Genomic DNA, 16808 nt, shown 5'->3' on the forward strand with positions numbered 1-16808 from the left:
GAATATGACGCTAACTGAGTATTTGATTGCCATTTAGATAAGCACTAGTCTCATTGCCATCAACCTCCATTTTACAGTCCATTTAGTCCCTATGGAGATGCTTTTAGAGACAAATAATCCCAGTGGAAGCACATACAAGGCAGCCATGTATAATGTCTGTTAAGTGTGCATTACAATTCATCCGACAACATTCATTCTGCCGCATTGGCATTGTAATCCCATTTCCAGTTAGTGCCTCCTGCCCCACGCTCATGCATAAGTCAATGTGTGTTTAACATTCAAATCATGCCTTGAGTACATGACGTGTCACAGTGTAGGAGACAGTTGTTTTTATTTCTATTGCAGTGCAGCATTCACTTTGAGTTAGCGTGTGATTTTTATTCATGTATGCACGTCAGACCAAGGCCAAGGCTTGAGCTGCGTTTTGTGTGTGTGTGTGTGTGTGAATGAAATGGGACATTAACGAAGCATCAGGGCCGCTGCTGTCTCTGCTGCACGCCAGGAGAGGAGCAGAGGGTCGAAAAGGCTGAGTGGGGATGCAGGATCGTGCACGCTGAATGTGTGTGTGTGTGCTCCGTGTGGGTAGATAGGTGAACGGGTGAGTGACCGCAAATGTAAACCCTCACATCCTGCTGCTAGTAAAGCATGCAAACACTTTTACATGGTTAACTCATGCACATAAAATCCATCTATCTCCTGCTGACTTAGCTGTAATATTATTTTTGCAGGCAGGGGTTTAGAGGGCTGAGTGACAGGAATATGTGGCGTGTTTATTAAATAAGGGCAAGCGTCTTGTGTGACAGATTAGCCACAGATCTCACTGTTGTACATTATGTACTTCTTGTTACTCACTGCTTTAATTAAATGTTCTCTAATGCTGAGAGATTTAAAAAAGAAAAGCAATACACTATATCAGGCTGAGCGTTTTCTGAAATCTATTAGTAGAAAAAAAGAACCCTACATAATTGCATCCTCACTCTGTGTTCATTAACTCGAGGTTTCTAAAAGTTTTACTCCAAATTTTTCACCAGTCAGGTCTTATTCAATGTAAAGTCTTTATAAGCTTCTGCTAGGGTGGCATTATATTTGTTCTAAAATCCCCGGCTTAATTCCTAAATCCCTCTGTTACAGTGAATCTGGCGTTGTGTGCTCAGTCTGGCAAGTATGGCAAATGGAGGAACATTAGAATTTGAAAGTCAAACATTGTTTAGTTCGAGGCAAACAGCACTCTGTGATTTACTTTGCTGTCAGGATTAGATCGGCAAACCCTGAGTACACACCTCTGCCCCTGCCTTCCTGTTTGAGGATGACTTTATGGGGATGAGTGATCTTCTGCACTGAAAGCCAGAGTCTCTCGAGAGCAGGGCTCGAAGACGTAATGAGAGGAGTGAAGAGAAAAGAAGCAACGGGATAACATCAACTCCCTTCTTATGAATGTGTGTGTGTGTTTGCATATATTGCCTCTTTTTCCTTAATCCACCTTGCAATGATATTAGCTTTCAAATATGGAATTCTATACATGCATTCTGGCCCATAGTGTTTCTATATTGCATCAATATAAGAATAGGCTAAATAACAGGAGAGTCTGTGCCTTGAGGCGATAAATCAAACCCATACTAGAAAGACCATAACATTTGATTGACTTTATAGCAGCAAAACCCTGATGAATCAAAAGGGAGGCATCAAAAATGATTTGCAACCCTCAGCTTTGATATTACAATTCATCTTTGCTGTCAGTTTTAGATCTCTGTGAGGGCTCGCTCTCGCCCTCTTCTCTTTTCCATTTTAATTACCTTTTACATCAAGCTGACTAATGTTCCTGTGACCTTACCAAAAGGAAAAAAAAAACGTTCTCAGTCATCTGCACAATTGGTTTTGGAGCTGCTGTCATCAGATTTTGTTCTGTCACCTTGTGAAAACAGCAGAATACTCTGATCTCTTCCTACTCTAATTACACAACTGTGATTAAACAAGATATTAGCGCCAACGACGGACAAGCCTGCGCCGTTTCTGCAGGCCCCTCTGTAAGATATTCAGGAAGTTTTGTCCATATGCCAAGACAGTATTACAAATATGTTCTTGACAGTCTAAAATATGTATTACCTCCCCTCGCTGTGGTTGGCTCTGAGATTAGATTTGGACACTTCCTCAATTTACATCTGTTTTCATGCATTAATAAACGGGGATCCTCTGCAGAAGGGATCAGATTTCAGCCACTGTCACATGAAGTGTGACATGCAGGCTGCTAGCTAGGTAGAGTTATGAACATCGCCTTTGTTGAACAAAATTATAAATATGTTCCATTTATTAAATCTTCATGTGGATTATGTTCAAGAATTAAAAATGTTGCAGCATGCCAGCAAATACCTTTGTCACTATGGCATATTGAATGAAGTGGAAAGAGTTCATGTTGTGTTGCAGCTCAATAAGCATAGTGTTGTTGTAAGGCAAAGGTTGTCGGTGCTTTGGATTAACTGCAGTGACAAAAACCGCCCCCACTTCCATACACACACACACAAACATGCACACACACAAGCACACACACACAGATGCACACACACTACACTCCCCCAGTGTTTTTACTTTTCTTTGCAAAGAGGAAAATCCAGATTACAGAGCTTCTCTAAGTGAGGGAGATCAGGGGTAGCTTTGGGAAAGAGGGGGAAGGTGCTTTATTTTACAGACAGTAGGATACATATGGATCGAAATAGGTTAGTAATAGATTTGGCAATAATTAAGATTATAACTTTCTATACAAATATTTCATGTAACACTTGAATTCTACAAGAGAGACAGTAATATTGATCTTTTAGCATATTGAATGCATTCAGCAATCTCTGGTAAACCATGCACTATCACTTCTGATGTTCTTCAGTTCAAATGCAAACAGCAGGTCTGAGTGATCTCATATTGAGCGGTGCAGTGATGGTGAGCGCCACAAAGGCAGCAAGGACATTTCAGAGTGAGTTGGGCTGCTGTTGCGTGGAGGCTCTGCTGCTAGCATGGGGCCTGAAGGATTAAGTGTCCAATCAGAGTGGATTTGATGTTTACTGACAGCACATGGGACTTAGCTGAGAGAACTGTATTTCATTTGAATTCAATGAAGCTTTGCACGCTGTCCGGCCTCCCCTCCCCTCCCCGTGCTGTGCATCTGGTGAACTAAAAACTGAAACCTGTTGAAGACGCTGCATCATCAACAGCTTCAGGTAAGTGGCTCTCTGGGAGAAGTTGATTGGTTTGGGGGGTAGGGTCTTAATCATTGGCATCATCGTCATCATCAACCAAATATACTTGTATCTGGTTCACTTGACGTCACACTGGGAAGTGGAATTAAACGGTATTTATCTAGTTGTAATCCCTCATAGCAATCGGCAGAGCGAGTAAAATGTCCGAAGAGAAGGCAGAGATAAACCCCGTTGGATTAGTAAAAGCCCCTGCCCATCCCAACCTATAACTCAACCTATCCACTCCTTTCGTTTTTTGTGTTTTTCATTTACGTTTGGACGCCATCTCATACACCCTGTTACTCTGTCTTTCATGGAGTAGCTGTGCTACCTCTGCAGTGTACTTTCTGTGGTATGGTGTGATCTGTTTGTGTGTGTGGTGTCCTCTTTCCTCGCGCACAACAAGCCAGCATGACCGGATATTAATTATTCAAGGACTGCCAGCCACAGGGGGAGTCACCTGATAGTACGGACAATATTACAACCTGATATCAGGTGAAACTGTTGCTTCATCTTCTGCTTGTTCTCATACCTTTCGTCGCATTTTTTTGGGTGCCTCTATACCTGAAGACTTGAAAGATAACTTTCACAAAGAGAGCTACAAGTGGATTCTTTTTTCAGTTTTGAGAATTTCTTTTTGATCGGTTAACACTTTCTCTGCTTTTTTTTTTTGTTGCCAATGCTTGTCCCTAACAAACAGTTGGGCCTTGGTCGCTCCCACAGTTGGGACACGTTAGGGGGGCATGAGGGTCAATGGGAGAGGTCTGAGAGTGTCTACGAGCAGCAGGCAAGATTAGCCAGCCGTCGGGGCTCTCTGTCATACGGAGAGGGAGCAGGGTGGTTAGAGCTTCCACCAGGAGTGCGTCCCCCTGACCTGGATTTGAAACGTGAGCCATACTCCTACCAAGACTCTCTGTACGGACAGGTTTACGCAGAGCGACAGGACCCACAGGGACTGAGGAAGGGCTCTGCGCCTGATCTTAACAACTACGAACGAGCACCAATGGCTCACAGAGCATCCATTCCACATCAGGATTACTATTCCCCTGACCCGGCCATGACTCCTCGGCCACCTGAGGGCTTTTACCGGCCAGAACACCAGCCTCAGCCGCCTCACCCTCACCCACTTAGTAGATCAGGCTCTCACTATGGAATGGCACCTGTGGCTCGTGCAGGGTGGGATCAAGGTCAGGGAGGGAGAGCTGGACCTCAAGCACCTGCATCGCCTCTGCCTCCTCCTCCACCTCCTCCAACAGCTCATGAGATGAGTCGGGCTTATAGGGAAGCAGCTGTAACTGCCGCCAAAATGACCCAAGATGGCCAGCGGGTCCCTTCTCGAGAGCCATCTCCTTCTCATTATAGTATGGAGCATGCATCTCCTCGGTATGCCAGTGAGCCTCCACCCATTGCTGGTCAGGTTGTCTATACTGATGTTAACGGCCGACCATTGGATCCGCAGCAGCAGGCTGCTACCTGTCTAGTTGTAGATCCTGCCAGTCAAGGTGTGATAATGAGGCAAGATCCCGCCTCACCCTACACTGCCCAACAGCAGCAATTACAGCAGCAACAACAAATACAACAGCAACAATTACAGCAGCAGCAACTTCAACAGCAACAAATACAACAGCAGCAGTTACAGCAGCAGCAACTTCAGCAACATCAAATACAACAGCAGCAACTTCAACAGCAACAACTTCAACAGCAACAAGTACAACAGCAACAGCTTCAACAACAGCAGATACAGCAGCAGCAACTTCAACAAGATCAGTTGCAGCCGCATATGCAACAGCAACCCCTGCAACCTCCGCCTACCATGCCCCTCTCCGACCCTAGCCTTTCTATGACGGCTCCACTTCCTGCTCCACCGATCCCAATGCAGTCCGCCGCAGTTGCTCCAGCTGCACCGGTCCTTGTGCAGGCTCCCCAAACTTCAGTCCCTCCTCCCCCAACCACTCCACTTCATGCTCTTCCTCCCCAAACTGCCCCACAGACACCTTTGCCTGTGGACCCCAGGAAAACCGTTGATCCTGAGTTCCTTGCCCTTCTGCGAAACGAAGGCATCTCAGAGAGCTCCATCTCCTCAATTATCCAGCAGGGATTTGACTCCACTAGCATGCTAGCTGTTATGGAGGACAACGATATCCGTACTGTCGCCCCCAACCTCGGCCAGGCTCGCGTTCTGTCTCGTGTGGTCCAAAACTGCAGGCGGCCCCATGAGGCGACACCGGCCCCATCCCAACCTCAGACACCCATGCGAGGCCGCTCTAATAGCTTTAGCCATCGCTCGGACATCTACCACCAGCCCCCCCAGCACCACCATCCAACCCACCCTTTACAGGCTTTAAATGTGGATGCTCACATGATGCCCCCACAGACCCCTGGGGCCATGCAGACCATCTCCCCAAGGATGGCAGAAGCAATGGGTAGGAGGCCCAACAGTGCCCCTTCTCAGCACCTCATGGAAGCTTCTGGAGGCTACCCAGGCCAACCCCCTCGATCCCCGGGGCCATATGCAGGTGCGCTAATGCCTGCTCAATCAAGACCCATGTCCGCCTACTCTTCTGGGATGCCCATGCATGGCATGCAGATAATGCCACAGCAAATGACTGGGTCAATGCCTGCCATGCCTGGGTCTATGCACTCCATGTCAGGTATGCCACAGCATATGCCCGTGTCCATGCCAGCTTTACCACAGCCACCACAACAGGTACCAAAAGCCTACTCTACCAATTACACAGTGCCCATGGAGCTGATGAAGAGGGACAGGAATGTAATGCCATTATCACCCATGCACAGCCCTCAGATGATGCGTAAGGGTGGGGGTACTGTACAGGACAATGCCCTTGTCTCTATGGGACCACCAGGTCAAGGACAAGTTGCCCTGGCTGCTAACCAGAAGCTAAGTCGGCGCACGGGTCCACCAGTCATCGTGTCCACTATGGCGTCTCCAGAAACAAGTAAATCCCCTTTTTTTGCCTTTTATCTTTATCCTTTTGCTTTTTCTTGGCGATTTCAAACTTTTTTAATAGATAAGGAAATTGATTTGTACTACAGGTTCTCATATTTGGCATGCTTTATGTAAGTCAACATTCTCTTGTCTTTGAACAGCTCTACAAAGCAGAGCTGTGGCATTGTTAATAATCAGATCATGCTTTCACAATTTACATTTCTTAGAGCCATGAAGTAGACTGAAAGCAAACACTTCGGTATTAGGTTGCAGCCTTTCTTTGAAAAATAGGAATACCAGAGCTTTATTTCCATCCTTCATTGTGATGAATCATTGGTATGTGCATACCATCTCTGTCAAATGAGTGTTTTTTTTTTATTCTGGTTATCCGAAACCATCATTCAGCTGAGAAGCATGTGAGATATATTCAGCTGAATGTGTTTGTTGCTGGTATGTAATGCATGATACCTGACCTTAAGAAAGTCCAAACACAATGTTAATGTTAAAAAAAGCATTTAAAAAAGAAATTGTTTTATCTTCCTGGTCAGTGCTGACATTTGTTTGGGAGTTTCTTCTCATTTCTTCAGCGATTGATACATTGTGTGTTTTTCTTCTTATCTACTCCATTGGAGCAACAAATAAATTGCTTGCTGCCTCAATTTTTTTCGAATGTCTTGACAGGATTATTATTCATAAACCCTGAAAGGATAACTTTTTCTTAGACACTATGGCAATCCATTTCCAGTTCTTCTGGTTTCTGCATTTTCCTTGATCATAAAAGGATAGTTAAATCCAGCTTTCTTGTCTACTTATCTCTGTAGGAGCCAGATTTGTCAGTCTTCTATATACTTTGTGTGAAGTCCTTTATTATTTCTGTAATCTCATGCAATTCTTTTGTCAGAATGACATATCGCCCCATTAAATACAACACAAAATGGCATTGATGAGGCAAAATATGGAGGATTTGGGCGGAACAGCTGTCAACATCATTTCTGATACCTTTTAGATTTTAACAACCATGCACTGTCTTCATGTTACAGTCTGTCAGTTGCTGCATTCATTTCTGAACAGTACACATTAAGGATTCTCTGACCAGATAAGTCGGATATGTGTCGTGAATGTTAATGGTTTTCTGACATGCATGTTAGATTGTGTGTTAGTTTGCAATAGTGTGCTACTCTGCATTTGTGAACACTATGCATGATTGGGTTTGCCTCAGTCTATTTGCATAGATTTTTCTCATTTACAGTAGCTGGTATAGTGACTGTATTTAATGGCATTGGTTAGTAATTACAGCTAAAGCTCAGAGCACTTTTTAAAAATCACATAATCTGCCTCAACCTTACAGTATTCATGTAGGTGCATAATGGTGTTTTCAGCCTTAGCGGTATGTCGTTTTTTAGCTGTAGAGTTACTGCAGCTGTTTTTGATGAAGTCCTTTCTGCCTCACACCATCTCCCCACATGGATGTCTTATTGCATTATGATAATAAGGGTGCATCATTGTATCCTAGAAAGGCTTTACAGTCACTCAGGCTACACAGCTCTCCTTCAGTCTTGCTGCTTTCAAGGTGTAACGCTGACTTGCTTGAAATAGCAATTCGTTTTGTGTAGTTCTTCTGGAACTGATTTGCTCACAGGGATCAGGCCCTACATTTGAGGAAGTGAGTAAAAGGCAAACTTTTCATTATTTGGTTAATCTCTTTTTCAAGCTGACTGTTGAATTTGAATATGTATCTCAAATTCTTTTTTCGATTCCGGTTTAAAATGAAATGCATCAGTCAATGCGTGTATATTGTGTAATCACCTGAATCATCAACCCATGCCAGATTTAATCTTAATTCAACATAATAAAATCTGCTACATCACAGTATCTTCTTTTCATGCCAAGGGCCTGACAAAAGAATATTTCAGACATTTTGGGCAATAAGGGCAGATTTCCCCATCAACAGCCGCTCACCAGAGGCTGACTAGCAGCATCACTGGACAGATAAAATCGAATTACAGGGCTGATGGCCGATGTGTGATTGTGTCATTTTCTCTGTGCGGGTTGTAATGAGAAGAGAGGGGGTGGGGGGGGGGGGTTAATCCTTTAGATCCTCCATTTCCACTGCTGCACTAATCCACAGATATTCTCATTTTGTTCAGATAGTTTCCTGGCTTACTGTTAGACTGAACTACTGTACAGGTTGAAATGGACTTTAACAGGAGCAAAGGGAGCAAAAGTATTTAACTGAGGCATTTTTGTTGTCGTCTCTCTGATTTTAAGGCCCAAGTGAGCCGATATTTAAAGGTCCCTGTTGTTTGGCTGTCAAAACAGATTTCTGCTCTTTGCACAGACAGACACATGCTTTAGAAAATAATTTCTTCGAGTCTGCCCCGAACACACACATCACATTGTTAGTACACACACACAGTCGGCGGAGTAGACCTCATTTGCATGTGGCTGACATTTGTTGCTTTAGTAATTTCATCTGTTAATGGACACAGCCGCAAAGCTGCTCTGAAAGCATATTCCTAAATTGTATGTTGCTAGGCAACGTGGGTTTTGGTGGTAATCGTAGGCAGATTTGCTTCTGGTTAAAGGGTCGGTCCATTGTCAGGAAACACTGCAAATTTACATGTTACTTATTTTTTTCTACAAGACGGCTGGCTGAGCTGATGCATTTGGAAGAAAGTATTCATTAATAACATCATGCACTTATTTTCTTGAGGGATGAATACAAAATGGGAGGTTTTCAAATGAAGATGTGATTTTAGAATATTTTGTCAGGTAGGAAAATTATATTTGATAGAAGCAATAGCACATTTTTCATTGCTTAACATTTGATTAGTAATGAGCTTATGATATATTCTGACAACCTCTAACGGTTCATCAGTTACGGCATCGAGTTGCATCAACAACCGGAAATAATTTATCTGTGAACTAAAAGCTCTTGTGTAAATACAGATGGCATGCCCCCGCCCACCTCACTATATGGTGCTTTGTGGAATACCCTTGAGCAAGACCCCGCCTTTACATGACTAACTATGCATCCCCATCCCCCACACCGGCATAATCATCATATATGATACTGTGGCACTTCCACTCTTTAACCTCCACCCTGCACAGTGTGTAGCTCTCGCTCCGTGGACTCCAGCCAGGCGACCTGATGCTAGCTCAGGTCAGTTCTGCTCTGCGTGGCTTATACTAACTGCAATTTTTTTGGCCTTGCCAAGGCCTAGTGGGATGATGGGGGAGGGTCGTGGCATATTAGATCTGGAGATGGCAGATTATGTATTAACAGGGTCCAGGTCGAAGCTTCAGGCGGTTTTTACAGAGTGAGGGATTAAGGAAGAGAGAGAGGGAGGGAGATATAGTCCTACTATTGATGGATGATGATTGCTGCTCGCTGGGTGGGGGAGGGGAAACGGGGCGTTGACAGCTGTCAGTCAACCTTGGACTCTCCATGTTAGACGAGGCTAGCTGTCAATGTGGCATTTACACTCTGAGGGTCAAACTTTGGCCTTAATCTGGGTTGACAGTCAAAGGTTGTTTTTGTTATGCTTCTGCCCCGAGAGTGGCTTACTAATGCCACAACCTTGAAAAATGCAGAACTTGGATTAAACTCGGGTATTTCCAAAGCAACTATGGATAGACATAAACATTATCGTTATTGTACTTTTTGACATTTACAGCCTCAGCCGTTTCAATCTGTGGAAACTACTGTTGATTTTTTTGCAGTTATAATTGCATACAAAGTGTCTGGCAGTTTACATTCATCCAATGCTTTGATGCATATGAAACTCTTATGGTTTAATAATTTGTACAAAGATCAAACTGTCTCTCATACGTGGTTGTTTGATTCAAAGATATAAGTTTGTGTACATCAAAATGCAAGGAGTGTTTTATTTAATCGAGTCATATTCAGAAACTGGGTCAATTTGGATCAATTGAGCGATGATGTTGCAGGATTTTGTTGGCTGAGGCTCATGGGTGTTGTAGTTTTTAGAGCAAAACCAATTTAGTGGTAAAAATGTGATTTCACTGAATAATTAAAGCTGATTGCCATAACATAAACCTGTCGTTTAAATATGAAGGATACAGCTGTGCTTGATGTTGAGAAACATTTAGGATGTCATAACCAGAACAATTCAAAATCCTCCGACATCACACACTCTATGCAGCCTGTGTGTAGAACCATATGAGCGTTGCTTGTAGTGTGTGTATGCATGTGCAAACTGCTGTTAACAGGTGAAGTGTGTGTGGCACAGTGCAGAGTTAATCTCCCCACCAGATGTTCCACTTAATATCAGGCACTGATTTCCTTCCCTCATGGGGACATACCTTTCTTGGTAATACTCTGCCAGGACTAGATAAACAACTCTTGAGTAATATGTTGTTCTTCTTCTCTTTGTGTAAATTGATCCCAGTTTCTCTTTGTCCCCCTTCCCTTTGCAAATTAATTGTTTTTTGGAAATGATTTGGCTATGACCCTCATGAGACCAGTGAGTGGGGGGAATATGTAAACGTCATACCCAGCTCAGCAAATTCAGTCATGACTGTGGTTGTGGGTTTCAGCCCGTCTGCACGAAACACAAGGGAAACGAGGAAAGTGAAGACGGGCCGAACAGAGAAAAAGATTGAGCAAAAAAGGGCAAGGACTGGAGTTAAATACACAGAGAGATGCTTTAGATAAGATACTGTGGAAGTGACTGCTGTTTCTGTTTGTGTCTCGATGTAGTTGTGTGTACAGAATACAATAAATAAACTGTATGGGTGCCATGACGAGAAACTGGACCTTGAAAGGTAAAGCCTGATCATGGAGCTGAAAAAGCTCTTTCTGGCCAGTTTGCTGCATCCTTTCAGACTTGAAATTCAGGTTATGCGAGCAGAAGCAAAGAAAGACAGACACAACAGGTCACATGCTCAACATTTGTAGCTCAAAAAAGAAGGGGAAAAAAAGCAACGGAACGAGAGGCTTAGAGAACCTGACTCCAACTTTCCTCGTAGACTCTACTACCTTCTTCCCTACCCCTTCCTTCCTTCCTTTCCTCCTACTTCCTTCTTCTCTTCTATGTGCCAACTGGGGAGTCACCCTGAATTATTCATTTTTGAGCAAATGAAATCTTCACGGGTGTTAAACCAGAGTGAAGACGAAACAGAGCTGACCATGTTCTCTGTGTGCAGCGTGTGTGTGGTTGTGTGGTTGTGTGTGTGACCAGGCGTTGCAGAACATGACACTTTGCTTGGCTGTGTTTTAACAAAAGCGTGGTGGGGATATGTTTAGAGGTGCAGATGAATCTCATTTGCACCCTAGGAAAATATTATACATTTCTCAGTAGGCATGTCAGTGGTGTTCAGGATCACACAGGGCTGTAAATGGGATTATGTTTCGCAGTGTTTCTGGTCCCATTCAGGCAGCAGGATTTGTGTGTGTGTGTGTGTGTGTGTGTGTCTACATGTGTGTGAGCAGCCATCACCGCATATTTGATCCAACATTTATATTTTGTTTTTTCAGATATTTTGCCAAAATACACATTTCTGAGAAAGCTGAACTTAAGGCAGCCAGTTAGCGGATGAGTCAATATCTGTGTGTGGGGGTGTGTGTGTATGTGTGCGCGCATATTTGCCCATGTATTTGTTCACTGTTTCATTTTTCATGGATGCCTGTTCACACCCTATTTGTCTAAGCCTGCAGCATACATAAGGGGGTGTAATAAGCATCGCCTTCCCCCATTCAACCCCCCCCCATCCACACACACACACACACACACACACACACACACACACACACACACACACACACACACACACACCCTTTATATCTCTTTCTCTCTATAATCAGGCCAGTTGGCCCAAGCCACAGAGAAAGAGAAAGGTGGAGGAGGAGAGTGATGATGGTGTTGGAGAGGTGGAGCGATGCACAGACGGGGAATGAATGGGAGAACAAGAATTTATGTGCTGCGATCGCCTCCCTTTTTAAAAAGAGAAAACAAAAAAAAAACCTCAACATCTGTTGTCCACCTGCAGCTGTGCCATCTCTGTGTCTCCCTCGTTGTTGTTTTTCTCACTGCCCCTCTTCTCCTTTCACCGTCATTCGTTCTTCAATCGTTTGGCAGCAGCTCATCATGTAGATCACAGGAGGCAGATGGGCTGGTGAATTCTAGAGGTCAAATTATACTTTAAACCCTTTCTCCCTCAAGCGATTTCTTTTCATGAATGAGTCTATTTGACTCCAGGCCTGGTTTGTGGGTTCTGGTTACATGGTGTAACCAAACCTCCTCAATGAGCCCTTTCAACTCACTACACTCCTGTTCAACTTACAGTAAATACAGGCAGTACATTCACAATACGCACAGTACGTACAATACTGCAGAATACTGTAAGTGAAAGCTTTGGTTCTGTTGATTCATCTATTGATTCGCTTTTTAACTAATTGTATAAAAGTGTAGAAGTGTATGAAGGAAATGCAATTGGTTTATCTTTACCGCTCCTTAAACTTGGACGGGACCTTTAAACCTGAAATAAGAAAAAGTTACCTTAAAGGTGGGGTAGGTACGTTTGAGAAACCGGCTCGAGATACACTTTTTCTTATATTCCATGGAATGCTCTTAACATCCCGATAGCAATGAATATCTTAAGTGCTTTGACAAAAAATCCATAAAAAAATGTCATCTGTGGAAGCTGTAATAGTGTAAAAAGCACGACCAATTATTTTAGCCGGCCCGGCTAAAATAACTGGATGGCCTACCTGCCTGTCAGCCTTCCATCTGTGCACAAACTTATCTCGTGCCCTCATTGGTCATGTGCACGTTCGTGTGTGTTGGAGGAGGGGCTCTGTAAGGAAGTGGCAGATTTTTTCCGGCTGTGTATTTTCAAATTCTAGCGCACTCGAGCTGGTTTCTCCAAAATGACCTACCCCACCTTTAAATGCAGCCTATCAACATTCATGCACTGTAATATCTGATCTATAGTATCTGCAAATTCTGTTTATGTAATATCTTTCATGCACTAATAGCAAGAATTGCATGTTACTAGCCAACTAACTGATGATTTTCATTATTGATTAATCTACTGATTACATTTTTGCTTAAGTAATCAAGTATTTGGTCTATGAAATCTGAAAACTGTGAAAAATGTGGATTTCAAAACCCCCCGCTTAAATGTTTATTTTATCCAATCAACAGTCCAAACGCTAAAGTATTCTCTGTACTATGATGCAACTCTATGAAACAAGCAAATATTTACATTTAAAAGAAAATCATAATGTTTTATGTCAATTATGAAATACTAGTTGCACTATTGAACTGTACCTGTTGGCAGAGAGCATGTTTACTCTTACGCGGTGTTGTGTCTACGTGTGTTGACCTGGAAGCTCTTCTTAACCCTCATTACCAAAATCCTTTTCAAGGCGTCTGACAGAGACAAAGTGTCAGGCTGCCCTCTCAGAGTAGTAAACATGCTAATCTGTTACACTGTGCTTTAGTTTGACTATCAGATCAATACCACACTTCCTGATTGTTACCCTAAGTTCACATTTGGGAATTGATTGTGCTTGAGTCACACAATCTGAGACACACTTCATGCTTGTTCTCAGTAGCAGGTGTGTGGAAATATTTGTAGACATCAGAAATAATTGATCAACTGCAGGATTTTCTATTAAAAGGACTTTTCACTGAATTTGTGTGCTCCACTTAAAGATTGAGTTGTGTCTGCATGTCATTCCTCCGGTGTGGTTTCGTGAACACCTCCATGCCTCCTTTTATGAAGAAGTCATCACCTGTGTCTCTGGATTTGCTCGCACGTCCTGATCCTTTGTGCAAGCACGACAAGTATCGAGGCGAATGCTTTGTCGAAGCCTAGAAATGTGGCACTCAATGGCTCGTTGAACTGCAAAACCAATCAAAGTCGTGTTAAAGAGCGAGGATACAAATCACACACTTAGATCGTGAGGGAGAGTTTGTGAGCAAGAGGGAGAAGTGAGACTGAGAAGAAGGGGGGGGGGGGGGGGGGGCTGGCACTCTTATAGGACCGTGAAGGCCAGATCACAAATAATAAAACAGAAAGGCAGGCAGGGAAGGGAGGGAGGGAAGGAAGGAGGGGAGGGGAGGGGGAAAAAAGAGAGAAGGAAAATATGTTGAGGGAAAGGGGAAGGTCGGAGAGAATGGAAGTCGAACGTGTGCCAGTAGCGCTGCACCTCTCGCTGTGACTGGTGCTCTTCGAGGATTTTTTCCCCCCGTCTCTTTTATTTACCTCCCTCTTTTCTTTTCTCCCGCATAGCTGTGGCACCGGCTTGTTTTCTCTGTCTTTTTTTTCTCGCCTTTTGCCATTTTTCTCCCCCCACCCCTTCCTCTCTCTCTCTCTCTCTCTCTCTCTCTCTCTCTCTCTCTCTCTCTCTCTCTCTCTCTCTCTCTCTCTCTCTCTCTCTCTCACTCTGTCTCTCTGTGACTCGCAACAAAAGGCTGACGGAGTGAGCCTGACGTCTGAATGAATAGCCCAAACCTGCCGTGAAGGGAAGAGAAGAGAGAGACGGAGCGAGAGAGAAGCGGCTGACGAAAAAAAGGAAAAGATACAAGTGATCTGACTGAAGAGGCGGAAGGAGGAGGACGCTCTGAAGTGCCGATCTCCGGCTGAAGACGAATAGAGATCCAATTTTTCCTCCCCCCCCCCTCATTGGAGATTAAAGGAGTTGACGGCGCTGCTTTAGCCACACAGGGGGTTTACGATCATAGTTCTCTCCCCGCGCCCACTTCCCTCCTGTGCCACCTTCCATTTTTTTCTTTCAACTCAAGAGTACCAGTCGTCTGAGAAAGAGAAATGGAGCTTCTGGGAGTGAGGTGATGAAGGAGGACAGATTTGGAAACAAGCAGTGGGAGAGCAAGAGAAGACAGACAGAGAGAGGGAGGTGAGAGGAGGAGGTAGAGAGGAGAGGATAACCCCGGGCATACTGTGTGAGAATACCCCCCCCCCCCCCCATCCCACTTCTTTTCTATTTTTTTTTGTCCCTCCACCACATTTCCTCTGCCATGTGCAGCTCCTGATTTGAAGAATGTGGAGACAGCATTTCCCAGGCAAGAAGCATGTTTCACATTGTGTAGTGTGTGTGTGTGTGTGCGTGTAATGGCGAGAGGTGGGGGAGGAGGGAGATGGGTTTGGCTTTAAGGCTAATGAGCCTCTTATGTTTTTGCAATGAAGTGTGTCATGAAATCAGTGTGTGTGTGTGTGTGCATGAGGGCAACATCAGTGTGTGAGTGTTTCCTCGGTTTGAAACCACAGACCTCTGCACTGCAGCGAGAGGAGGCGAGATTAGACGGGCTGTCATTTAAAGGGTCAAAGGTCACAGAAGAATGGGCATCAGAGTGGCTCTGTGTGAGAGTGTTAATGGGCGCTCCTGTGTGTGAACGCTGTCCGTCACAGGGTGCGTATTCAGGCGTGCACTTTGAAAATAATGATGTATGTCAACTGAGGCTTTTTTTAGATATATCAGATTTATCCGGGGTCATTTTGATGCTTTTTAAAAATTGAAATAATGTAAAAATAATCAGTAATTTCCTGTTGAAAATTATATAAAAAATCGGATTTCAACAATCATAGCGGGGCTCAAATTGGCAGTTGATTTGCAATTTCTCCTCATTTTTCTCAGCTTTGTCCAAATCGCAAAGAATACCATATTAACTATCAACTTAAACTAATCAGTAATGTCAGCCATTAATATCTTTTGCATAGGCACAAAAAAACCTGCTGATAATGTTGGTTTGTATGTAATTGTTCCTGACCTGCACACACTAGTTTGTGTGTGTGTTTGCATGTGAAGTAAAGCTCGAGTGCACTGTCCGCTGTTCATCAGCACTGACAGCTGCTTTTGTCTCAGGACCCCGGTTGTTTTCAGGCCTTGCTAGCGAAGCACAAAAGAAAACATTTAAAGAGGAGATGCTGATTGATGGATGCTCCTCTCTCTCACTTTGTGTTGTATTTACCGCTGACACCACCTGTGATATCTTTATCTCAATGAATGTTTCCCCCCTTTCTTCCTCCTCTCTCCTTATCCACTTTTACATGTAATTTCATCCTTCCCTCCTCTCTCATCCTTTTATCTCACCCCACCCTCGCCCCTCTTGGCTGGGCGTTGGGTGGTGATAAGTTTGGAGGAGGGCAGGCGGAGGGAGGACAAACAAAGTCTTTGTGTGTCCACATAGTGGAACAAGAAACAGGCTGCGGTGGCGGCGGTGTAGCCGGGCGCTGATAGGGTCCGGTGGGGGCCTGGAGGAGGCAAGTCTGCCAAAAAAAAGATTACACCTCCCTTCTTTTTTCTACAGATGCCAAGGGATCGTAAACACACTAAGAAAGTAGACACTCCCAAGAATACAGGCGCCGGTTTCTTGTTAGGTTGTATGCACAGTTAAAGAGCGCAACATTGCTGTTTTTTATTGTAAGTAGCATGCAGGTCGACATGCACTACAGAACAGAAGGAGAGTAGAAGGGAGAATTGAGAGCTGTGAATGCCCTTGAACATTTTATCCAACAAAATGACATCCCGGATTATCACTGGTCATTTATGGTTATCATCTGTGGGTGGGTGTGAAGCTAAGTGCAGCCAAACTCATTGTCAGTGTGTGTGTGTGTGTGTGTGTGTGTGTGTGTGTGTGTGCACAGTA

The 16808-nt window shown here is 44.0% G+C and overlaps 1 protein-coding gene across 7 annotated transcripts in view; it reads left to right on the forward strand.

Annotated features, from left to right (window-relative positions):
- ctbp2a (C-terminal binding protein 2a) overlaps positions 1 to 16808 on the forward strand; it is a 65708-nt gene that overhangs the window by 25939 nt on the left and 22961 nt on the right. The window contains exon 1 of one of the 7 annotated variants that reach the window (XM_034152342.1): positions 14357 to 15058. The exons of 5 other annotated variants lie outside the window; for them this stretch is intronic. Coding sequence is in view for 1 of the 2 variants with exons in the window: in XM_034152341.1 (XP_034008232.1) it covers positions 15203 to 15224 (22 nt within the window). In the remaining variant the exon portion in view is untranslated. Of the gene's footprint in view, positions 1 to 14356; positions 15059 to 15124; positions 15225 to 16808 lie in introns of those variants that run through there. One more of the 7 variants, XM_034152341.1, reaches the window with a different exon arrangement.

This window comes from Trematomus bernacchii, unplaced genomic scaffold, assembly GCF_902827165.1.
Source record: "Trematomus bernacchii unplaced genomic scaffold, fTreBer1.1, whole genome shotgun sequence".
Lineage (NCBI taxonomy): Eukaryota > Metazoa > Chordata > Actinopteri > Perciformes > Nototheniidae > Trematomus > Trematomus bernacchii.